A 25859-nucleotide genomic window follows, 5' to 3' on the forward strand; every position below is an offset into this window, starting at 1 on the left:
GGGAAACACTTCAGGAAATAGGACTGGGCACAGACTTCATGAATACGACCCCAAAAGCACGGGCAACCAAAGGAAAAATAAACAAATGGGATTATATCAAACTAAAAAGCTTCTGCACAGCAAAAGAAACAATTAAAAGAGTTAAAAGACAACCAACAGAGTGGGAGAAAATATTTGCAAAATATACATCTGACAAAGGATTAATATCCAGAATATATAAGGAACTCAAACAACTTTACAAGAAGAAAACAAGCAACCCAATTAAAAAATGGGCAAAAGAGCTAAGTAGGCATTTCTCTAAGGAAGATATCCAAATGGCCAACAGACATATGAAAAAATGCTCAACATCACTCAGCATCCGGGAAATGCAAATCAAAACCACATTGAGATACCATCTAACCCCAGTTAGGATGGCTAAAATCCAAAAGACTATGAACGATAAATGCTGGCGAGGCTGCGGAGAAAAAGGAACTCTCATACATTGTTGGTGGGACTGCAAAATGGTGCAGCCTCTATGGAAAATGGTATGGAGGTTCCTTAAACAATTGCAAATAGATCTACCATACGACCCAGCCATCCCACTGTTGGGAATATACCCAGAGGAATGGAAATCATCAAGTCGAAGGTATACCTGTTCCCCAATGTTCATCGCAGCACTCTTTACAATAGCCAAGAGTTGGAACCAGCCCAAATGCCCATCATCAGATGAGTGGATACGGAAAATGTGGTACATCTACACAATGGAATACTACTCAGCTATAAAAACGAATGAAATACTGCCATTTGCAACAACATGGATGGACCTCGAGAGAATTATATTAAGTGAAACAAGTCAGGCACAGAAAGAGAAATACCACATGTTCTCACTTATTGGTGGGAGCTAAAAATTAATATATAAATTCACACACACACATACACACATACACACACAAACCGGGGGGGGGGGGGGAAGAAGATATAACAACCACAATTATTTGAAGTTGATACAACAAACAAACAGAAAGGACATGGTTCGGGGGGAGGGGGGGAGGGAGAAGGGAGGGAGGTTTTGGCGATGGGGAGCAATAATCAGCCACAATGTATATCGACAAAATAAAATTAAAAAAAAAAAAAAATAATAAAATAAAATAAAATAAAATAAAATACTTTGTCTATAAATTATTTGCCCACCTGGTCTCTGGATAAGTCTCCACTGAAGCATAAAATAAAATGAATGGTTAAAATACTGAAATGAACTCAAGTATAGCTTGCAAAAATATTATATTGTAAGTAGAAAATTATTAAATAAGATGATATTAGGATTATTTTATTTAGTGAAAATGTCCTGTTTCTGTGACCTGGTTATCACTGCAGCATAAAATCTTTTCTAAAGGTTATTTTTAAATGATATCACTTTAATTACAGTACATATTTTTATGGAAAGTGATTACTGAATTAAAATTTATCCTTTATCAAGACATAAGAGAAAAAAAATTAAATGGGCCCTGAAAAAATTGGGATCATGAGGTAGACCCTCAGAAATAAGGACATTGGCTTCCTTATTAAGTATATGTTCAAAACAGAGATGAGTTGAAATATGCAACAAAAACTAGAAAAAATAGATGCAATTTTAAAATCACATAGACAAACAACTGTTGCATCTTCTCATTAAATGGTACATAAAATACCTTTTTTTCTGCAAGAGCTATTAGCCCTTCAAGAAAATACTGATATAGATTGAGATGTTTATAATTTTCAACTTTGAATAGTGAAGATTGTTACACAGGTTGAGAAACACACACCATTAGGGTACTCTATATGTGAGCAAAAACTAAAAAGAAGCCACCACCTGTCTCTTTTAATGAGACATTTCAAATATGTTTTTATCTTTGAAATTAAGATGTGCATATACCCTTCCAGGAATATATGACTATTATTTTTATAAGCAATGTGCTCTCAAATAATGGCCCTTGTCCATTTTCCATAAAGAACTTGCCCTTTTCCATGCAGTAAATTTTATTGTAGCATAATGCTAATTCAGTTTGTACTGATTTCCTACCAGTTTTTAATTTAAACTTCTCCTCGTTTTGGTACCACAGTGGGATACCTGTAACTCATCTTATGTGCATATATTTTCCGGTTGGTATCAAGTATATTATTGCTTTTATTTTTCATTATGAACAGTTAGCACAGTTATTTCATAAAGACACTTAAATAATTTTCTTTCATGGTCTATTTAGTTGAAAATGCAATTCTTGCATCCACATTTCATTGAGTAGTTCTACATTATAATGCAAGAGCAAAACCTCTTAGCACCATTAGCTGCTAGAATGTTCTCTTTGTTACTAAAGGCATGTTTGCTGTCTTACTTAAATGTTCACTTTCAACTGTGGTTGGTGAAGAAGGGGAGTTTTTTTTTTTTTTTTCGACTAACTCTACCTATGCAGGCTACTGTAGGGGCCAAAGGAAAACTTCAGCCCTAAAGATTCATTAATAAAAATCACTGACAAATTTAGATCACTGTGAAGAAAAGGCATAACAAATTTTATTATTTAACGTGCTGAGAGAAAGCAAAGCATAGGAGAATCACAAAAGAGTAATGTTGCTATATTCTATTGGAGTATAGAGTTAATATACCCATCTCCATAAGGAGAAGGGAGATGGGGGTTGTAGGAGTAAATGATTCTTAGGGGGATGCAATGGGCTGGAGAACATGCAATGGCCGGGGACAAAGTCTATTTGTCGTGCAAAGTAGACAATGATTGGTAAATGATTCCCTTCAAAATAAGGACCGAAATATAAGACAACAGTCTGTGGCAAAAGTTAGTCCAGGTGTTTTGACAGATTCCAGTCTTCCTTCCTGTGATACGAGTTAAGTTAATTAAAACTCAAGGAAAGGACCAGAGGCAATTTGTCCAGACTTTAGGTAGATAAAGGAATAGCTTCATTCTGTGCTTTGGAGAGTAACAGAGAATTGACAGACAGGAAGGAGAGACCTTGAGGCTGCTTCTTTATCCCAGCATGTCAAAGCATCATAATTTAGGGTAACAGCTTTCTGCACCTCAACATTGCCAATGATAGTGATGTTGTTGCCAAGCTATGAAGTGTTCCAACCATTGTAATAGTAATTGCCTAAGGTGAAACGTATGTTCTCTTAAACTTTCAGATGTGAATATTTATTTGATAGAGATAGCATGGCTTTCATTAAATAATGAATCCTTTGTTCACGTCTTGAAGAAGATGCTTTCTGAGTACTTTCAAAAGTACACTAAAATTGTCCCTACCTATATATTATTTCCTAACATTTTTGGCTGCATTTGCTGTTTTACCAAATCATTTAAGAAATATTTTACTTAAACCTTAGATCTTCAGATGTGGCAATAAAGCACTCAAGATACTAAATAATCTCTGATTTTCCACCCACATCTCAACTTTTATTATATTCAACCCAATTTCCACATCTTCCCTAGAGATGAATGAATGATCAGAATCTGTCTACAATAAAGGTCATGTAAGAAATATTTGCATTCTTGAGGAACGTAAGTTTGGTTACTTCTTATAACAGATTATAGTCTTGGTAAACAATAATTGCTTGGTAGTAGTCAATTCTCTATTGGTGTTAAATATTTAGTATTTCTTTAGGAATTTTTAACATGTAGTATCTGTTCTTTGTTTGAACTCAAAAATCTCTTACACGTCGTGTTGTTTGGCTGTGAGAGAATGATGAGAGCAACCCACTACCTTTCCACCAACACCCAGTAACTCCAATATACAGCACTGAGCTATAAATGTTTTCTTAAAAACAAAACTTAAGTGTGTAAACAAAATATTTCATGCTTTAAGTTTTAAATCAGCTGTAGCCTGTATAATACAGTATTTCTTCCATTGTCACTGACAGTTGTATGACTTCTTCTTTACTGAGTTTTTTATTCTATCATCAAACTTTACCTAAATTCACTATATTGTTACTGCAAAGACCCAGAAATATTTCCACAAGCTAGTAAGAGAGAAGCGTAGTTAAAAACACTTTAATCTGCTTGGTTTCAAACATAAAAACATGAATACAAAACAGCACACGTGAGTTTCCAACCATTTTATACAAGTTTTTAAAGTTTTAGTCTCCATAAACTCAAAAATACGTTTTGAGGTACTAATCACTTAATGTATTTTCTTCTTTCTATCATACTTTTGTATTCCTTATTTTTCTGGGTGTTGTACATGATATTGAAATTTTTCTTCCTCATGAAATGTTCAGGTAACAAAATTAGCATCCTTCTTTCAATTTATCCTGACAAGTTGTGAATAATTCTTAAATAGATTTTTTTAATCTTGAAAATATTTCATGGCTTAATTTGACTTAAATACAAAAAATATCGATACAGCAATGGGACGTTATTTTGGTCAATGTTGCAAATGCTCGTATACCAAAAGATTCTCTAAAAGTAAGAATTATGGTAAAATCTCCTCTCTTTTGTTCTGCTTATACTCTTATTTGAAATTAAAAGCATTTGCTGGCTTCCCAAAGATATAACGTTCTTCCTAAAGCTATGGAACTAATATACTCAGTTTTAATATTTATGTTTATTGCCAAAATATTTCCTGAATTATTTCCTTATTTGTAAATTCTGGATTAATTTTTTACATAATGTCTATAGCTTTTAAAGATCAGCAGAATTATCCACTTCTACTTCAGCGGACAGTGGAAACAAGGTCACGACCTAAGGCTGGACTGTCTGCACTTCACTGAAGTGCCTAATAGAGGGGCAAAGGGGCTTTGCTCTCCAAATCATGTGTCCTGCCAGCAGCAAGGACACCTTTATTTCTCTCTCTCTTCCATCTTCCCTTTCTCCCGCCCCACCCTTTCTTCCTCCCTCTTTCCTCTTTTCCTTCCTATAACCTCCCTCATTCTTTTTATTTTTGCACCAAAGTCACATGTGCTAGCCAAGCGCTGTGCTCTGAAGGCTGATTCCTTTATTAATTTGCACACAAGCAACTTTCAGGCCAGCAATGACTCTGAACAGAATTTCAGCCAAACAAAGCTCTTCAGGAGATTTTTATTCCAAGTTACAGTAAGAATGCTGACCTATATTTACAGAATACCTGGGTAGTGACAGTGAATCCTAGTGACACTCTTAGTTCATAATTACTGATATTGCTGTCCTGATTAGATATGACATAACCAGTGTGACTTGCAGAAATGACATGAAAATAGGAATTTAGCTGTTTATTCTTCCAAAGGTAGAGAATGAGATCGAAGAGCAGCTTTTAGAAGCCAAACTTTGATATGTCTCTACTTTCTGGTGAGCTCAATTAGATTCATCTCCTTCTCTGTTGGGCCATAGTGTTCTCTTACTTCCTTCTTCCTGGGGTTGTAGTGGAGTTGAGAGGAAACTAGAGGGCATCCTGACTCCAAGTTCAGAGATGGAAGGCATTTGGTCCTTACTATCTTGTTTTGACACCAGCAGTATAAAAGTCTTACTTGCTAGTCATTGAACATCAAGAAGCTCTGACCATCAAATTTCGTATGGCCCAAAGCTTCTCAAATGCCACTGAAAAAGTCACTGAAGTAGTTGAAATGGGATGTGTCTTTAGTAGAAAGCTTAAGTAAAATGTGTGTTTTCTCTTTTTGACTACCTCCAGCTAAGGAAAACTTAATTTCTTCTTTATTAATTATAAAAACTGGCTGGGCAAATGTCCTTCCAAAACTACTGTTTATCTCAGGACATTATAGTCAATACAAAAAAAAAAAAAACCCACAAAAAAACAAAAAAATCTTAAAATAATTAAACAAAAGCTTATGTTGGAAAACAAAATATTAACTTTCTTTCCTTGCATTCAGGCCTTAGCAACCTTGCCCAGCATGTCGTAAGCTTAGAAAGCTTTAGTACCAGATATTAAGTGTGTATGGGAGGGTGATGTGGGGGGGCTGACCTGGGTTTATATGGAAAACTATTATCCTGTGGCACTTGATAAGGGAAACCTAGCACTAGCTCTGATGGAAACCATCTAATTTATGGTTTTGTGAACATGTTTAAATTTTACATGGAATAAAGAAGATTTTAAAAAATTTTTGAGAAGGGAAATTATGACTACTTTGAGATATCTTTATATCCCTGAGTGAAAAAGTCTTTATTATATAGAAAGAAAGAGGTCAGATAAGACAATCACAACTTCCCAAGCCTTCTGATATAGGTCTTAAAGTCAGGAATATGTTAATTAATGGAAATCAACATTGCAACTATCTATAACATCATTATTCCATTACAATTACAGAAAACATGCCAAACTTAAAAGTGAACAATTTTTGGATACTTTGTCATTAAAAATTATTTCTGCTTCTGTCTTCTTCCATAAATACAGCTGAAGAAGAATTGACTGAATGTGACACTGGCTTCATTCATGCAATTCCAAACACCTAACACGCCCCCCCCCCAAAAAAAAGGCAAATACCCACTCACTGTATCAAGAATTACTGAATACTGGTTTCTTTATGTCATGTTGACTGAATCTGAGCACTGTTCTCTGTACTTGTAACAAATACTATTCAAAATGGCTTGCCTACATAGTAATTCAGAATAAGCATTTCAATAACTCACACACATACACATGCACACAGAGTCTTAAACAGTTAAGTAGCAGCAGGGGGTGCTTCCTAGGGATCTGCCACTGCAATTAGATATATTTCTATTTGTTACAGCTTTTTATAGTCCTCCCCCCCGCAAGTTTACGGGATATGTTCAAACACAAATAAATAAATCCACAGGCTCTTCCAGTGGTTTCTGGCCTTTTTACAACTCTCAGATACTTTTTAAAGTATCCTCAACACACATCACCCCTATTCCAGAGTTAGCAACCCACCTTGATTCTAGTTCTGCATTCTGAATGTTTCCAGTCACATAAAGGAGGAGTGGAGATAAGGGAGGTGTGAGGCATGAGTTCCACAGATACAGTGTTGTCCAGATGGCAGTAGCAGAAGAATGACAATGGTTTTTGTAATTTATAGCAGCTTGCCTGGTTCCTCTGAGTTCTGAACTACTGAAACTGTCTTTTCAATGTAGAAAAATTATTGAGACAGATTATAGTTATTATTCTCTCTAAATTACATGGTAATTTTGAAATGTCCTTTAGTTCAGTTTTTTATTGACTTGGTAATGTTTTCACACTGAATAAAATTAAAGTTGAAGATTTCTTTGATAATATGCCTTACTTAAATTAATATCATTGTGTATTTTGGACCTCAGAAATAATCCTTTTATAATGAACTCATGATTATCTTCTGAGAGAGGATATGGTGAAAAATACTTCTTGCTAGTGCTTATTGAATTGTCATTGAGTCAATTAAGCTTTTATGGCAAAAACATAATCTTTATTTACTCTGACCTAGCAGGAAGTGATGAAGTTTTCATCACAAAACCTCAGTCAATTAAGTTTTTCCTCTTGGAAGAGGTGTGAACTGGCAACCAATGATACAGTTAACCAAGTGATAAAATGGAAGGGTGATAGTCTTTCTCTCATCTGAAGCTGCTGTCTTCACCCAATAACTTTCAAGCCAGAAGGAAGGCTGGGTTAATTTGAGATTTTTAAACTCCTCCTGAGTCAGATTTTTACATGGTTGCTTTATTACTTAGTTAAAAATTGTAATTATCCAGAATATCAGACATATTAATAATTAGATTTATATACAAACACCAAATCGTCTTTTAAATTGCATATTTTATTCTTTGATGAGTATTTATTTAGAGTCTATATCACCGGCACTGTTCTAGACTCTGAGGAAAAGTGATATGCAATACAAACAAGACCTCCATTTTCATGGAGCTAACATGCTGGTAGAGTTAGAAAATTTTTAAAAAGTAGCTATCGAAATGAGATATTTCATAGGAAGATTTTCTGTTGTCCTAGACTTTTAAATAAAGTCACAAACCTGAGAACCATAGATAATTCTGTTTCCATGCTATGAAAAGCATTGCTACACCATTTATTTAAAACACAATAAATGTGTTAGTTAGGGTATGTCTAGCTGATAGAACCAATAAACTCCAGATTCACACTGGCTTAACACAACAAAAGTTTTTAATAATTGTAACAGTCTAGTGCTTGTGTTCCTGGTTAATGAGTATCATCCTCCATCTTGTGATTCCTTCATTCTTTAGGGACTCAGAGGTTCTTGCATATACTTGTAGGGAGAGATAAAGAAAACAAGACAGAAGCAAATTTCCACTAGTTTCTTTATTGTCTTGACATAGAGGTGACATATCACTTCCACTTACATACCTTTGGTGAGAAATAGTGACACTGCTATGCCTGAGTGCTAGAGAGTCTGGGAAATGTGACCTCTGTTTGGACAGCTACTGCCCAGTGACATCTTCATATTATGAAGGTAGAGCACAGAATTTCATTGGACAGATGATATTTCCGGTACATGAAGGGAGATGAGAAATCTTTAGCCTATCACCCACTTCCATCTTATATATGTAATGGCCAGAACACAAAGATGTGGGGGTGTCTTCTTTGAAGAGAGGGAGCTGACAGTTTAATGCCCCTTGGTTTTTGGTGAGTTTCTCCCAACAGAACAGATCACAGTGCGAAGAAAAATGGTTAGTGTGAGAGCAAGATGCAGTTTGTTGACATGAGACAAGACCTTGTGGATCACAGTAGATTTGACCTCTGGAGGAGGCTGGGCTTGGGCTGTTTTTAAAGGACCTAGCCCCAAATATATTCTGTTAGTGTGAGAAGACCTGAGGAGAAAGAGTCTACGTGGGATAATGCAAGATAGAAAAAGAAAGAAGGACCCTAGTATGTGAGCTGGAGAAGATCAACCAGTACCAATTAAGTAATGGGCCTGCCTTTGTTCTTTAACCTCTCATCCCATCTCACCCCGTAAATTGAGGGAGTCATAGAAGCACAGTGATTGCAAGAAGAGAAGAAGTTAGATCAGGGGGTTGAAAGAGCAGGTCCCAGACACTTTCTTCCCCACAAGTGGTCTGAGAAATTCCTAGATAGGCCTGAGGGTGAAGACAGGGTGCAAGAGGGGGAAGATCAGGAAAAGCGTTCAATTGGATATGCGATGAAAGTGCTGATTGATTTTGGATTTTCTTTAAATACCTGCAAATCAGACTTTTCTTGCACTGGGAACCATCCTTAAATAACAACAGGGGGTGGAAAAAGGCAGATCCTTCATTGGTTTGAAGAGCAGGAGTGGGAAAAAGAAACTTTTCAGATGGTACTCCACCAAGTTCAGTCCATCCAGTGTACCCATTTCCATGATGATAAATGGAGGATAAAAATTTAGACAGTGATCATTCTATGAATAAAAATAGCCCAGGGTGACATTGAGGGTGGCTTGAAGGCTGGGACAATGCACCTAAGTAGAGAGACTAGTAAGTGCGCAAGTGCTCAGGACAAAATGAATTGGTGGGAAGGGTCCTGGAAGGGAGGAGCCAAGGCATTCCAGGAACAGAGAAGAGAAGAAGCTTGGGAGGCTGGAACTGGAAGAGAAATGAAGCTAGGGAGGGACTTGTGATGAATCCTCTGGACTAGATCTTTTAGGGCCTCAAAGGGCAAGATGAGAGATTGAAGTCCATGTGCAATTTAGCTAGTAGCGGTTGTAAAGAAAGAAATTAAAGACTTCATTTAATTTATGTTATTAAACCTCTGGAAATGTTTCTTCCCTTGCAAGAAAATAATAAACATATATATTATATTTAAATGCTGAAAATATCTTATCTTTGTTTTGAAATGTATATAGGTATTCAAATTTCCTCTGAAAAGGTTTATAACTTGCAAAATTCAATACACCTGGTTGTACGTATTTTAAAATAGTATTCCAATCTTATATGAATATTTGAATTTTTTAGTTATTCTAAATTCCAGCATCTTATGAATGTCCTTCCTGTTTTAAAATCTTTACTTATATTCCACAGTATTAAATATGCATAATTTAGTCCTTTTTCGAAGGAGTCTGAGAAATGAAAGCAATTTCTTTAAACAGCCATTATTTAGCTAAAATACTCACATTTTTTAAGTACAAGCAAGAGAAAGATGTTGGATACCTTATAAAGGATTGCTCTCTATTGTTGAACTTAAAACAGCACATATGAAGATGAAAGCCTTAGAAGTCACCATGTGCAGTCATTACTATTTTATTTGAATTTCAAAGAAAATCAGTCAAAACTGATTTGTGTTTAATTCTAAACATAAATTCACCTTAAAAATTTACTCATCAAAGTGAAGAAATATGCCATTGTCAAGACAGATACTAGCCAAATATGTCAAACATTTTTATAGATAAAATATTCACAGAAATTTAACTGACTTTCTCCTTCCCCCTGAATGAGTTATTTACCATAAAATGGAATGAGGATGGCATGATACCTTAGACAACAAGACAATTAATCATTTTTGTAGATGTGATTGTCTTTTACATTTTATTTTGTGTTATTTGTTCAAGATGGTTATGCATACCTGTAATTATATGAGGAGTCTTCAAAAAGTTCACGGAAAGATTCATATTATCTTTTAATTCTATTATTCCATGAACTTCTTGAAGTACTGGTGTATAGATAACACAATGGAGGTGTTCCAAGAATACATTTATAATCTTTGATAATTTTATAAAATGATGAATGACAAAAATTTCTCCTTTTTAACTTACTAAACATGTCAAATACTTTTAAAAATCTACTTTTATAACTTTAAGAAATATTGATACTTAGAAAATTAACCTTGCCTAAATTATTTTGACAATATTTTTGGCAGGTGGATATTTAAAATAAAAAGTATCTATATAATGCCATATTTTAAAGGTGTCATTTAGAGATTTTTATCTATTTAAACTTGGAAGAAAATAATATTCAAACCCTAATAAAATCTAGAAATTATTTTTATAATGTTAGACTTGAATTTGAAATGTTTTCAGCCATACTAGAAGTACAGTACCATTAATCTGAATCTTAAAGCTTCTGACTATAATGAAACATTCATTTCTATTTAGTCTTGCTGTTTTTGAGACTCTAGGTAACTCAGTTCAAGGGATTCTCAAGAGATTGCAGTGCCAATAGCTCTAAGCATCTGATTATTGCTTTCTGGAATGCTGCTCTGTGAAGGATTCTGGGGATGTGTGCAGACCTATTGGATAAGAGCGAAGTGATCAGTTAGTGATACTTGCCTTTGATAAGGAAAGGATGCCAAGGAGGAGCTGTGATATATGTGCCTCACAGCTCCATCCTTATTTCCTACTCTTAGGGTCCGGCCAACCATGCAATATCATAACACCTTCATGACACGAGAGCAAGCTCCTGTTAGATGGGTTGTAGTTCACAGATAAAATAATGGTTTAAAGTGAATTTGTTTTATTTTGTGTTCAAGGCTTGTGTGTGATAAGACCTACAGCAGTTCTGTATTCAGGTATTCAATTCCTCTTTAGATAAGGATGTTTCAGTGTGCAGGACCCAACCTGGAAGTGGGTCAAAACTAGCATTACTTTTAAGAAACAGGATAGTATAAAATATAGTAGTAGAATGTATCAGAGAACATCACAAGTGTTAAAGGTAGAGATTGTCTTGTGAAACTTTTGTGATATGTGAATATGGACCAAAAGTTGTTGTAAAATGAATTATTCTGGGTTGCAGTTAAAACATTTTGAAAACTAGTGGTTTAGATCCTAGCGTTCTTACTTCTGTAGAGAAGCTGAGCACTTTTCTTGAACTGACACTGGTCTTCTCTGAAGAATACATAAGTGGTTGAAACAGTTTTGGATATGTTTGTCCTGCCTAAAGCCCATGTTGAAATCTGATCCCCAATGTGGCAGTGTTGGGAGGTGTTTGGGTCATGGGGGCAGATCCCTCATGAATAGATCCCTCATGAATAGATCCCTCATGAATAGATTAATGCCCTCCCTGAGGGGGAAGGGTAGTGACTGAGTTCTTGTTCTACTAGTTCCCACTAGAGCTGGTTGTTAAAAGGACACTGTCACCTCTCTCTCTCTCTTGCTTCCTCTGGCCACATGATCTTCTTGCACCCCCGCCTGCCTGCTGCTTTCTGCCATAACTAGCTGTGCCAGAATCGTGAGCCAAATAAACTTTTTTTCTTTTTAATTACCCAATCTCAGGTGTTCTGTTATAGCAACACAAAAATGGACTAATACAGTAATAGACCAGGAAAAATGTCTAGGCCAAAATGTACCATTTCAATTTTCTGTCATAAGCCCTGGGTGACACTTTTAGTCCTGGGTGACACTTTTAGTCCAATATATGATTGATGATACTTGCAATTCCAGCATCTTCCTTTCCTAGTTTTTGATTCATTTGACCCTTGGAAACTTTTTAGGAGGCTAAATCCTATAACAGTTTTATAAAATATGTCAGGCTGCCTAGGAAATTAAACTCTGTGGAATGACGCCATTGTCGAGTTTTTTGCATTTAATATTTTAATTTTTCCTTTTTTATAATTATAAGCATTGGATATTTTACTGTAGGAATTTAAATACCCTTTTATTTTAAGGTTTCATGATTCTAATATCTCAAAAAACCATTGCAGATGAGTGTTTTCCATTGCATTTGTAATTAAAACTGATTTCTAATAAATGTAATCTGCTCTAATCTAATTGTTAACTCATATATATCCTTGACTTCCGTCTTCCCTCACCAGAGGTTGTTCACCGTTTTAAATGTTATTTCCATTCCCCTAAAATACAGCATCTACCCACTCATTTATTTATTACAGAGGTTATCAAGCAAATATTCTGTGAACTAGGTACTACCTAGCAGCCACGGACAAAGCTGTAATGTCTATCTAGAAGACATGTCCCCACCAGCTTAGCATCAAAGTTTTCTTGTCACCCTTGTAATGTGATTTGATAAATTTCAAAATATCTCCATATTTCAAAGTACATCCATTACCAAACTTTGATTTATGACTGAATTGTCCAACATTCTCCATTTCTTTAGGTTGAGGCATTACAGGCAACTGACCTTTGTTAAAATTGGGAAATGTCCTGTGTATCAATTACCTTTACTGCATTTGCTTCAAATAGCTTTTGATGCAGTGGAGATCACGGCTGTGATGGGATGAAGCATAGGTCGTAAGCTAGGATGGATCAGGAAATGTCTTGCAACTTGAAGAGCGCCTTTCGGGGCTGAGTGGATTTAACGTGGGGGATAGGACAGGAGAGAAAAGAACAGAAGGAAGAAATCTAAGCAGGAAGGTACAGGTATCATCAGCAGAATTTTACTGCTTAGTTTAGGTTGTCCCTACTACTTGATGCTAATGTACAGGGCTCCTTAAAGTGTGTCCTCTGGATCAGCAGCACCAGCAGCAGCCACATGTGGGAACTATTTAGAAATGTTAATTTTAGACCCCATCCCAGGTCTACTGAATCAGAATCTCTAGTGTAGAGGAGTGGTGGGGCAGGAATCTGTGTTTTAGCAGTCTTTTCAGGTGATTCTTACACGTGATAAAGTTTGAGTGCCACTGGTAGAGTAAACACTGAAAAATGGACCTTATGGTAATAATGGCACTGATGAAAAACACATTTTAAATGTAATTTCATAAAGTTTCCTTAGCATTTACTTATATGGGCCTCTGTGAAGTATTTGTTGTTGAAGAACATAATGTTACCATTTACCAAGATTAATCAAGGAAAACATAAGAGAGACTAAAAGCTGGGGAGATACATTCAATCATGAATCAAAGAAAAAAAATAAGTAAAAGATAGCCTTATAGTTTTCTTTACATTTGCTTCCTTAAAACATTGACTGTATGCTAATACTAAAAGCTGATTATAGTTTTTTCTGTAATTCTAGGACACCATCTGCATTGAAATACCTCCCTTTAACCCAAAAGACAGAATTATTTGCTTAGATGTGAAATTAACAAATGCTGCCCTTAATGGATTCAAGAAAATTATACTGAGACCTCTAGAATGTTTCAACTATGTTGTACAGTATTCTCCAGCACCTACAGGCTGTAGAGATAAAAGGTATGGTTTGAGTGTGACATTATATTTCATTCCTGGTTCTTAGAAATTTAGCTTTTAAAATAATTATTTCTTCACATGCTGTAATTATTAAAATTACATTTGCTCATAGTTTTAGCTTTGTTTGATACTATTCCCTGATAAAATGTATTAATTTAGAGTTAGCTTTTGTTTGCTGCAGTGCAAAAATTTTGTTTATTAGAATATAAAATTAAATAATTCCTGAAGTTTGACTTTTACCTGCTCTTTCATTTCACTTTTTACTAACTGGATTTTCTGGGTGAAAAAAAAAAAAACTGAAACAAACAAAAATGGTTTACTGAGGACTAGGGATTAAACATCAATTCCCTTGATGAAAATTAATTTATATATGTTTTACTCTCAATTAAATAGAAATCATTCAGATGGAGGACAGAAAAAATTGAGGATGTTACACTATGCTGAAAACATACACACAAATATTAGCAGTGTAATGACAAGTGTTTGCATAGCATAATTATGAAAATCTTTCTTTGCACTATATATTCACATACATGCACACATAAAAACATGGCCTCTATGTTCATAATTCACTCAATAATTTATTAAAATAATCAACTTTGCTTCAAAAGTAATATCCAAGTTGTTTATTATAGTTTTAAAGATTATAATTGACTTATTATTTGTGTATACAATGCATTTCATTACTATACTTAAGAAAATGCCCCTTGCTACTTTATATGCTACTTCAGGGCTAAGATAATTTTGTTATTAATTTATTAATTGACATAAAAATTGTTTATATTTATGGTGTACAACATGATGCTTTGAAATATGTATACATCAGGGAATGGCTAGATAAAGCTAATTAATATATGCATTACCTGATATATTTATCAGTTATTTGTGATGAGAACATTTAAAATCTACTCTGCCAGCAATGATTTCAAGTATGTAATACATTGGTATTGACTATAGTCACCATGTTGTACAATAAATCTCTTAAACTTCTTCCTTCTAATTGAAATGTATCCTTTGACCAACATCTCCCCAGGCCCTGGTACCACCGTTGTGCTCTCTGAATTCAACTATTTTAGGTTCCATGTATAAGTGAGATCATGTGGTATTTGTCTTTCTGTGCTGGCTTATTTCATTTAATGTAATGTCCTCCAGTATAACTATTATTGGTACTTCTAGCCCAGTATCTTATAATAGAAACCAAGTAATTGTTATTTTAATGAATGGATGAATAAATGAATATATTTGTAAAATTTTAAAGGATAAAATTATTATAATGTACAACATGAAAATAAGAACATTGCGTACTGTAAAAGACACTATTTTGATAGATACCATTAAAAATATGGGCTGGTCTCATCTCTCCAATGTGACTGCATAGGCTTTGTGAGCACAGATTGAATCTTGAATTTTCTTAATCAGCATACATTAAAAGATATAATCTTGGCTAATGCTTATTGACTGCTTACTCTGTTATCATCACTGGGACATGCATTTTTCATACATGAGCACAAAATTCTCACAGCAACTGTAAAGGAAGGACTGATCCCTCCCATTTTATAAATGATGAAACTGAAGCTCGAAAAGTTAAGTGACTTGATCAAGGATGCACAAATAAAAGACGACGGAGCTGAGATACCAGCCCAATTATACATTTAGACTGCCACAAGCTCTGTCTCCCCCAGAGCTCAGCACATGCTGATTATAAAGGAAACTCTCCAGAAGTGCATGTCACTTGATAGCCTTCACATGAAAATACACATGCATTCACCTCAACAAAATTAATTTGGTTTAATCACAGTTAAAAAGCAGGACTTTTCCTGTTATAGCTCCTCTAAGACATTTAAGATACTAACATTTAAACATTTTTCATTGATTCAACAGTCATTTGTTAAAGATATTAATGACAGCACTGTTTTTCTTGAATAAAGTGATTTTCTCACCAAAAACTGAAATAATTTAAAAATTCAAGAAAAAAATGCGTCACAGAGTAGTTGTAAAATATTGCATTTAAAACAAACTATTTCTACCAATTTAGGATATGTTTTTCTGCCAAATTTATCATACAAACTAAAATCATTGACAGGATTTTGTTTATTTCTCTCTACCAGCCTTATTTTTCAGCTTGAAATGGCTCAAGAGTTCTGGTATTTACTGAAATTAACTACTGAATTACCAAAACCAACTGTAATGCCAAAAATGAAACGTGACCTTGGAAAGTAAGTTCTATTTAATAGATAAAATCATTTCATGCAAGAAAAAAGTTAATCTGTAATAGTGTTGTTATAATGCACTTACTCTTTTTAAATAAGAAATAAATATATTTTTTGTAATTTTCTTTTCCAGGGAAGGTTTGATATGTAAACTATCCTGTGGAAAACTTGTCAAAGAAAAACAAATCAGGTCTTAGTAAAGACTAAGACTTTTATTCAAATAGGTTAGTGTAAGTGAGGGAAAGCTTCCATCTCAGAAATCTGCAAGGGTCACCAAATCAATCAGGAAAACGTTTTCCGTTTTATAAGCTAAAGTTGAAACAAGCAGATATAAACGGAATCTCTGGAGGGAAAGCTGGACAAGCTAGGAAAAATGACCAGTGGGGTCTAACAGGAAAAGGGTCTCACTGCAGTCAGCCAACTCCCAGGAGAAGAAGAGAAGGGGGGAATGTTCCCTTTATGTGTGTGTGCTTGCTTAGGCTTGGGGACAAGCAGAGTTCAAAGGCTGGTAGGGAAGGGAAAAGCCTGATGAAAGTTTGGCCAAGGCAACACAGAGGATAAGCGATGAGCAACTGTGAGCACTTGGTCACTTGGCTAGTAACATATTCCCTTGAGATATCACCATTGGTATTTGGGTGGTTGAGTTTCTATTACATGTCTGGCACCAAATTTGGTGCTGGTAAATAGGGGTAAACAGGTCACAATTTCTGCTTTTAAAGAGTACGTGCTCTAGTGGGCAAATCAGTGCCTTTTAGTTAATTTCTGTCCCTTAGCACACCAAAAGAGTGCTGGGTTTTTCCAGTACCAGAACTTGAGCCAAAACATCACTACAAGCGATTCATTAAGAAAGTGATCCCAGAGATATCAGTAGGATAATAGGTAAAGCAAGATAAGTAAAGGGAGGAAGTTAAGAGCAGGTGTGATTCGGGGTATCGTCACAGACTGCCTGATCCTGCCAAGAGGGCTGGAACATAAGTTATGTCTCAATGCTTGGCCCAGCAAAGAAGCTGGGCCTTTGAACTCCCATAGTAGTCCCTTTAATCTTGCTAGGGATGAGATGTAAACACAGGCACTTCTGCTCTCTGTAGGGTTGAGGAGGCCCCAGAACCCAAGGAAAATCAACTGAAGGTCTCAGATGGGAGATTCAACAGCAAGCACGCAGAAGTTGGGATATGGACAAACAGCTGGTGAAAAATCTTCTAGGGGATTGGGTGGTATACCAGCAGTGCCTGCTTCAACAAGTTATTTACAAAATTATTCATAGTTTTATATATCTTTCTTCTCTTAAAATAGATTAATATATGAAAACTACATATTAATGTTATTAATAAATATACAAAAGTTAGGTGAAAATTTTTGCCTCAACCAGTTTTATGATCACTGTTTTTTTTCATTCCACTAAAAAGGGCTAGGCTTTTCTTTTCCTTTTTAAGTTATCTTGTTATTTTTGAGCATGTTTTCCTAAAACTTTGTTTTATCAAAGTCACGGTTTTATATAATTAAAAGTCATATAATATTAAAAGAGGGTTGATAACTTTTTTTTTCTTAATTAGCTTATCCCGGATTATTTTTAATTTTGGAAGTTTGAAAGATCTTTAATTGTGTCCAGTGTCTTTAAAATTCTTAAAGATGTGTCTTCCTGTGGCTCTATTTTCATACATTTTTCTAGGTAGTTGGGGACTCTTTCAATATGGAAACTTATGACTTTCAGTTTCTGGAATCTTCTTGAATTATATCATCTTTTTGGTTTCTTTCTTTCTTCCTACATCTATGTTTTGGATTTGAAACTTGGGGTCTGATTTTCAAATTTTCGTTCCTTTTTGCTTTTTTCACCAATGTTTGTCTTTTTACATTCACACAGATTTACTCAATTTTATCTTCCAGTCCTTCTATTGAGTTCTCGTGTCAGCTATCAACATCCATGACTGTTTTGTTGTTGTTGTTCTTTGAATGTTTCTTCTGTTTTCTGTTTTTAGGGTTTTTTTTTTTTTTTCTAAATAACATTCTGTTCTTGTTTCATGTTTGCGTATCTTTCTCTCATATCCCTTAAGATATGAATGGTTATTTTAAAAGGCCATGGTCTTTGTCTTTATGTGTATGTTTCAGTTGCTTTCTTTCTTATTGGAAACTTTTTCAGATGTTTGTTTTGCTCATTTTTAAGTGTGAGGCTCTAAAATGATAATTAGGAATTCTAACACCACGGATGGGCCTTATTGACCAGCTCATGTTCTTCTGTGTGCTATTCTTCATTTATTTTCATTGCTGGAAAAAAAAAAAAAAAAAGATACATCGCTTTTTATTGATGGGATTTTGGTTTGTTTCTAGGTTTGGTATTTATGAAAAATATTATTTATAGCACTGTAAATGTCTTTTGTTGCACGTTTGTGCTCATTTCCATTGATTATAAATGTGAAACTGCAATATCTATTGCATAAGGTAAGCATTTGTTTCAATTTAGTGGATAATGACAGAGTTATAAATTGTATTTCTTTACACTCCCAATAGCCATATATGAATTGTAGTTGCTTCACATCCTCAAGAACATAGATATTTTAGGACTAATTTTAACCATTCTGGTGTGTAAGTGCTATCTCATTTTATTTTTAATTTATACTTACTTTATGATTAATGAGGTTAGTACTTTGTCATATGTTTAAAGACATTTTGACATAGTCTCTTTTGAAGTGTCTGTTTATGTCCTTTGATCATTCTTTTACCGGTTTGTCTGTATTCTTTTTAATTTAAAGATATTTATATATTTTAGATACAAACTACTGTGAATTACATTTGTTGCAAATACCTTCTCTTATACTGTGGGTTGCTTTTTCAATTTCTTAGTGGGGTCTTTTAATGAAAAAAATACTTAGTTTTAATGTAGTTTATTTGGTCAACCTTTTTGTTTTCTTCATTTTTTCCATACTCCCAATTCATTAAGATCTCCTGTGATTTCTAGAAAAACGTATTATTTATAACTCTTATATTTAGATCTACCATCTTTCTGGATTTGATGTCTGAGTGTGATGGGAGAGAAGTATCAGTTAGGAGGTGATTACACTAATCCAGGACCAAGGTGATAGCAGCTTGGACCAGAGTGTTAACAGTGAGTATAGTGAGAAGTGCCCAACTTAGGGTTTATTTTTGAAAGCAGAGCTTATGTGCTTTGCTGAATAAAGTATGTGAGGTATGAAAGAAACAGGAGGACATGGATAACACTAAGGTTATTGGTCAGAGCAACTAGAACAAAAAAGTCGACATTTGCTGAGACAAAGACCACCAAAAAAGCTGGTTTAAAGATAGATATCAGGAGCTCAGTTTGGGGCCTGTAAATTTGAGGTGCTTATTAGACATATGAATGTTGATAAAGCAGTTTGATGATAAGCATGGAGTGCAGTGGAAGCATTCAGGATGGAGACATACGTTTCGTTGTTAGCAGCTTTGTATTGAGTGTAAGCACAGAAGAGTGGAGTAAACAGGAGGACTAAGCATTTGCACTTCCAGGTCAGAGACAGCCTTAATTATCATCCATGGTTTGCAATACAGGATATTATTAATGAATCACAGAATGATAGGTAGTAGTCATTTAATAAATAATTGGTAAAATGAAGTTTATTTAATTCAATTACCCCGGGAACTTTTACGTATCAGAGGCATCTTTTCCTTTATGCATTTTATGGTAAGTACATTCTTCCTAGTGCTTCATAATGTATTCTCATCACCTGAATTCTACATAATCTTTTTAATTTTGAAAGAGTTTAAGCCTCACAAGAAATTAAACAAACAGTACAGCGTTCCCATGTCCCCTTTACCCTCTAATTGGTTTTTAAGGTGCTTGGTTCACATTGAAATTACCTTTCTCATTCTTCATTGTTCGGACAGGTAATATTTTAATTTTTCTTTTACAATTGTACATTAATAAGTTTGAAAGAGTGTTAATGAAAACAAATTATTGTGGCTGTGGAAGATTATGGAACCCAAAGGGAAAGTGGTAACATTTTAAACTCTTAAGAAATTTCATTTTCGTCCCTAAATAATATATGTATTAACAATCCTCAATACATAGCATTTATAATCTATAATACTCATCTCTAATTACTGGCAAGACTGACAAAGAAAGTTCACTAGATTCAATTCAATTCAAAACTTTTTTCTGGATGAAGAATGAATCAAGCACCTCTTTATTTTACATTTTTCTCCTTAGTCCACTGGCAATCATAAGCTACATACAGCTTTCTTGCTTTCTGGATCTTTTCCTATTTCAAATGCTATCAATTTATATTAATTCTTTGCAATTGATTTTATCCCCACAAAACTTATGGTTTTTCATATGTTTTATTAGTGAGTGTTTTGAAATATAGTTCATTTTATTTCACAGTTGCAACATGTGTTGACAGAATTTTAACTGTAATTTCTTTTTATTTTGCAATGCCATTGTTTTATTTATAATGAAAATGCAAACAGGAATCTGTTTAAGCTATAGACATGAGTGCTTTACTACACATTTTGGACCAAATATATCTTGTTTTATTTCGTATTGTGACTCTGTAGCTCAGGCTGGAACCTCTCCCGAACTTCAGACTCATGTCTCCATCTGCATGGTCGACATGATTCAATTAAATGTGCCACAGGCTTATTTTCTCCCAGTAAAGCTACCTCCTCTGTATTTTGTCTCATTTACCTTCCTCACCATGCAACCAGCTGTCCAAGCTGTGGTTTTCAAACTTTTTTGACTGTAACCCACATCAAGAAATCTATCTTATTTTGCAGCCTACAAAACACACTCACACTCACACACACACACACACACACACACACACACACACACATGAGAGCATCATGAACAATACTCACTCATCCCATGTATGATAAACTCTGATACTATCTATCTCATTTAATTTTTCCCATTATGTTTCTATTTTTTGAGGAAAATTCCACATAACATACAATTAGCCATTTTAAAGTATACAATTCAGTGGCATTGAGAATATTCAACTGTTGTGCTACCACACCTCTATCAAGTCTCAAAGCTTGTTTATCACCCCAACAGGAAACCTTATCCATTAACCAGTTGCTACAACTTTCCCCTTCCCCAAAGACCCTGGCAAACACTAAACTGCTTTCTATCTCTATCTATTTTAGATATTACATAAAAATTGAATCATACAAAGTGACCTTTTGTGCCTGGCTTCCATTTAAATATATTACACTAACTGCTATTTACTAAATTAATTTGACAATTCACCAGTGAGCTAGCCACATGTCCTATGGGTCCATATATAGGACCTTCCTTCCCCTTGTCCCTTCCCCTTCCAAACACAGACTTTCACCAATTTGTATCTCTCCTCCCTGCCCAGTACCTCTAAAATCTCTTGCCTCTTTTCTATTCTGTTGGCCAGTGCAGTAGCTCAGGTCCTCATTATCTCCTGGATTATCATACCATAATAATTATAACTAGTCTCGGCTTCCACTCCCTTCTCACTATAGTTTATTTTTCATCCTGCTGCCAGGAAAATTTTTCTGGCATAAATATATCTGAGTATGTCATCATTCCTGTTTAAAAACATAAACACACAAAGAAGAAACTCAAGGTCACTTTGTTGCCTTCAAAATGAAAAGTGCCTTAGCAGGGCATGTGAGGCCCTTTCTATTCTGCCCCCGAACATGTTGTCCCACCTCATTCCAGCCACCGCAAGTAGATCAGATGGCATGCCTTATTTATCTTTTCCACCCCTGAGGGGAAGTAAATAAGTACAGTGAGCCTCAATAAGTAATGATTTGAAACTATAGGTTTCCTCACACATTAAAATCACTTTGCATATTAACGAAATGAGACTGATGGGTATGGATCTTAGTTCTTTGATTAACAAGAGCAACTATCTTTTTCACTAAAACTGGATTTAGGTACACTTCGGGAGAGCACACAGTGTTCTCTGCAAAATATCTTAGAAAATAAGTATAGCTTGATGGTTTTAATTGATAAAATAGATTTTGTTTCTATTTCTGTGGAAGGTCAAGTACCAGGAAACCTGAGGAGTGGAGATGAAAGTAAAAGTGCTAATAGCAAAAACACTTAAGATAATATGTACTGCCTAGAACAAAGTTGGCCAGATAATTGACTCCTTAGGATTTGAATACCCAAGAGCCTGTCAAAAATTTTATATAATAATCAAGAAAATGGTTCCTTTTGCAATTATATAATTTGAATTAATTAACTGAATTCTACTTACCACATATTGCTAATTTTCTTCTGTCACAGGGCCATGAAGATATTGTGAAAATTAATAATATATGTGTTGTGATGATTTCATTATTTTTATTACAGATACACTTACATATTTTTATTTTAATTATTTTGAATTGTAAACTAAAGACAATAGAGATAAGAAAATCCAACACAGGGCCGGCCCCGTGGCTCACTCGGGAGAGTGAGGCGCTGGTAGCGCCAAGGCCACAGGTTCAGATCCTATATAGGAATGGCCGGTGCACTCACTGGCTGAGCGTGGTGCAGACCACACCGTGCCAAGGGTTGCTCCCCTTACTGGTCAAAAAAAAAAAAAAAGAAAAAGAAAGAAAATCCAACATAGATAAAATTATTGAATTATGATGCTATATTTCAATGTTACAGAAAGATAATGCAAGATGACAATTTGTATTTTTGTTATGTTTTTTTTTTTTCTGGTTTTATTACTTGGAATTTTTATTTTACCTCTCTATTACCCAGTACTTCCAGGTTTGAAAAAAAATTTGTTTTTTTAGAAATATTTTTTAACCAGCAAAAGAAAGGAGGAATAATTCAGTGTTCCAGGTACCCTGCTTACTGCTGTGATTTGTTTGCTATAAATGGTTTATTTTTATTTATTTAGTTAGTTAGTTAGCTCGTTAGTTTTATTATTAATATTCATGCAATACAAAGCTAATTGTCACCCCTCATGCCCGTGATGTGAGGGGCAGATTCATACTGGCAGCATACCCATTACCAGAAATTACTTTTGTACCCCACGTCCACAACCCAATTATCCCTCTACCTTTCTCCCCACTTCACCCCCTCCACTTTGCAGCCCTAGGAATGTTCCCTTCCTCTGTAAGACCAGTGCACTGTGGTCTTTCTTTCTTTCCTTCTTTCTCTCTTAGCTCCCACACATTAGTGAGCACATGTGGTATTTATTCCTCTGTGCTTTGCTTATTTCACTCAACATAAGTCTCTCCAGGTTCATCGATGTTGTTGCAAATGGGAGATTTCATTTTTTTTACGGCAGAGTAGTATTCCATGGTGTATATATACCACAGTTTCCTTATCCAATCATCCATCAACGGACATTTAGGTTGCTTCCATATCTTGGCTGTTGTCAACAGAGTTGCAATGAACCTGGGAGTGCAGGTATCCTTTCAACATGATGATTTCCGTTGCTTTGAGTATATACCAAGAAGAGGTACTGCTGGATCATATGGAAGATCTATCTTTAGTTGTTTGAGAAACCTCCATACTGTTTTCTATAGTGGTTGTACTAATTTACAGACCCGACAACAGTGGAGGACTTCTCTCCATACCCTCGCCAGCATTTGTTATTCACCATCATTTTGATTATAGCCAGTCTAACTGGGGTGAGGTGGTATCTCAATGTAGTTTTAATTTTCATTTCCTTGATGATTAGTGATGTTGAGCATGTTTTCATGTATCTGGTGGCCATTTGTATGTCTTCCTTTGAAAAATATCTATTCAGCTCCTTTGCCCATTTTTTAATTGGGTTATTGTGGGGTATACATAAAGCAAATGTATTTCCCAGGGCCTGGTTTTCCAAAGCCTTGCAATTTTCAGGTTTAGCCTAACGTCTTAAAAGTTCTTATAAAATGTTAACCTTGCAAAAGATAGGAAATTTTTCTCCAGGCTAGTCTTTGTTGTAAGATAAAGAATTGTAGCACAGCAAGGTTGCTGGCTCAAGGGACAGACAGGTTACTGATTGATATGTAAAGATACTGGGAAATTGCAGTAAGGAGAGAGAATGTTTGCTAAGATCAAGCTTTTGTTGGTGGATCGACTTAACTTCTTGCATTATGGAATGGCACCTTGATTGTTTTACTGAACATTACCAGCTTCTATGTTAAACTTGTTAAACTATACTTAGCAAAAACCCCACCTATGTTCTCTTCCTGTAACTTCCTGGTCTGTAGAATAAATGCGGGAAAAGGACCCCAATTTGGAGTTAATTTCCCAAATGGAAGGAATGCCTCTCTCTTGAGGGTTTGGGGAGATTAACCCCTTTGGGGCTTCTCACTGCTCAGAAGAGATGGGCTTTGAGTAATCTTTGGTGGCTCCATCACCCAGGGGAAAAGGCTCCATGACAAATCCATGGGAGGCAAAGCAATAGGTTATTTGTTTTTTTACTGTATAATTGCCTGAGTTCTATGTATATTCTGGATATCAATCCCTTGTCAGATGCATAGTTAGAAAAAATTTTCTCCCAGTCTGTAGGTTGTCATTTCACTCTGTTGATTGTTTCCTTTGCTGTGCAAGAGGTTTTTAGTTTGATATGTCGCATTTGTTTATTTTTTCTTTTGTTGCCTATGCTTTTGGGCTAATGTTTATAAAGTCTGTGTCCAGACCTAGTTGCTGAAGTGTTTCACCCATGTTTTCCCTTAGTAATGTAACAGTTCTGGGTCTGATACTTGTCTTTAATCCATTTTGAGTTAATTTTGGTGTATGGTGAGAGATGCATATCTAGTTTCATTCTTCTGCATGCTGATATCCAGTTTTCCCAGCACCAATTGTTGAAGAGGCAGTCTTTTTGCCAATTTAGATTATTGTTGCCTTTGTCTAATATCAGATGGCTATAAGCCTGAGGGGTGATTTCTGGGTTCTCAATTCTACTCCACTGGTCTGAATATCTATTTTTATGCCAGTATCATTCGATTATGGTTACAATAGCTTGATAGTATAATTTGAAGTCAGGTAGTGTTAGGCCTCCGGCTCTATTTTTTTTTTTGCTCAGGATTGCTTCAGCTATTTGGGGTCTTTTGTTTCTCCATATGAAAAGGTAACATAGTTTTTTCCACTTCTGTGAAGAATGTCATTGGTATTTTGATGGGGATTGCATTGAATCCGTAGACGTTTTCACAATGTTAATTCTTCCAATCCAAGAGCATGGAATATCTTTCCATCTTTTTGTGTCTGCTTTAATTCTTCCAGAAATGGTTTGTAGTTCTCTTTGTTAGAGGTCTTTCACCTCCTTGGTTAAACTGATTCCTAGGTATCTTATTTTTTCATGACAAGTGTAAATGGGCTTACTTATTTTATTTATCTTTCTGTTAATTCATTATTTGAGTATATCAATGCTACTGATTTGGGAGCATTTATTTTGTATCCTGCAATGTTACTGAAGTCATTTGCCAGCTCTAGGAGTTTTTTGATTGAGTCTTTAGGTTTTTCTATATATACTCTCATGTCATTTGCAAATAGAGAAAGTTTGACTTCATCTTTTCCAGTCTGGATTCCTTGTATTTCTTTCTCTTGCCTGATTGCTCTGGCTAGTACCTCCCGAACTATGTTAAATACAGGTGGTAAGAGTGGGCATCCTTGTCTTGTTACCGCTCTTAAGGGAAACATCCTCAGTGTTTCCCCATTCAGAACTAATGGCAGTGGGCTAGTCATAAATGGAATTTATTATGTTGAGATATTTTCCTTCTATAATTAATTTGTTGAG

General features: G+C 35.1%; 1 protein-coding gene across 1 annotated transcript in view; it reads left to right on the top strand.

The window, feature by feature from the left end:
* LOC134367978 (cilia- and flagella-associated protein 47-like) overlaps positions 1-25859 on the top strand; it is a 1412159-nt gene that overhangs the window by 1242372 nt on the left and 143928 nt on the right. Inside the window, 2 exon segments of the mRNA XM_063084614.1 lie at positions 13782-13957; positions 16063-16170. Coding sequence (XP_062940684.1) covers positions 13782-13957; positions 16063-16170 — 284 coding nt within the window.

This window comes from Cynocephalus volans, chromosome X, assembly GCF_027409185.1.
Source record: "Cynocephalus volans isolate mCynVol1 chromosome X, mCynVol1.pri, whole genome shotgun sequence".
NCBI lineage: Eukaryota > Metazoa > Chordata > Mammalia > Dermoptera > Cynocephalidae > Cynocephalus > Cynocephalus volans.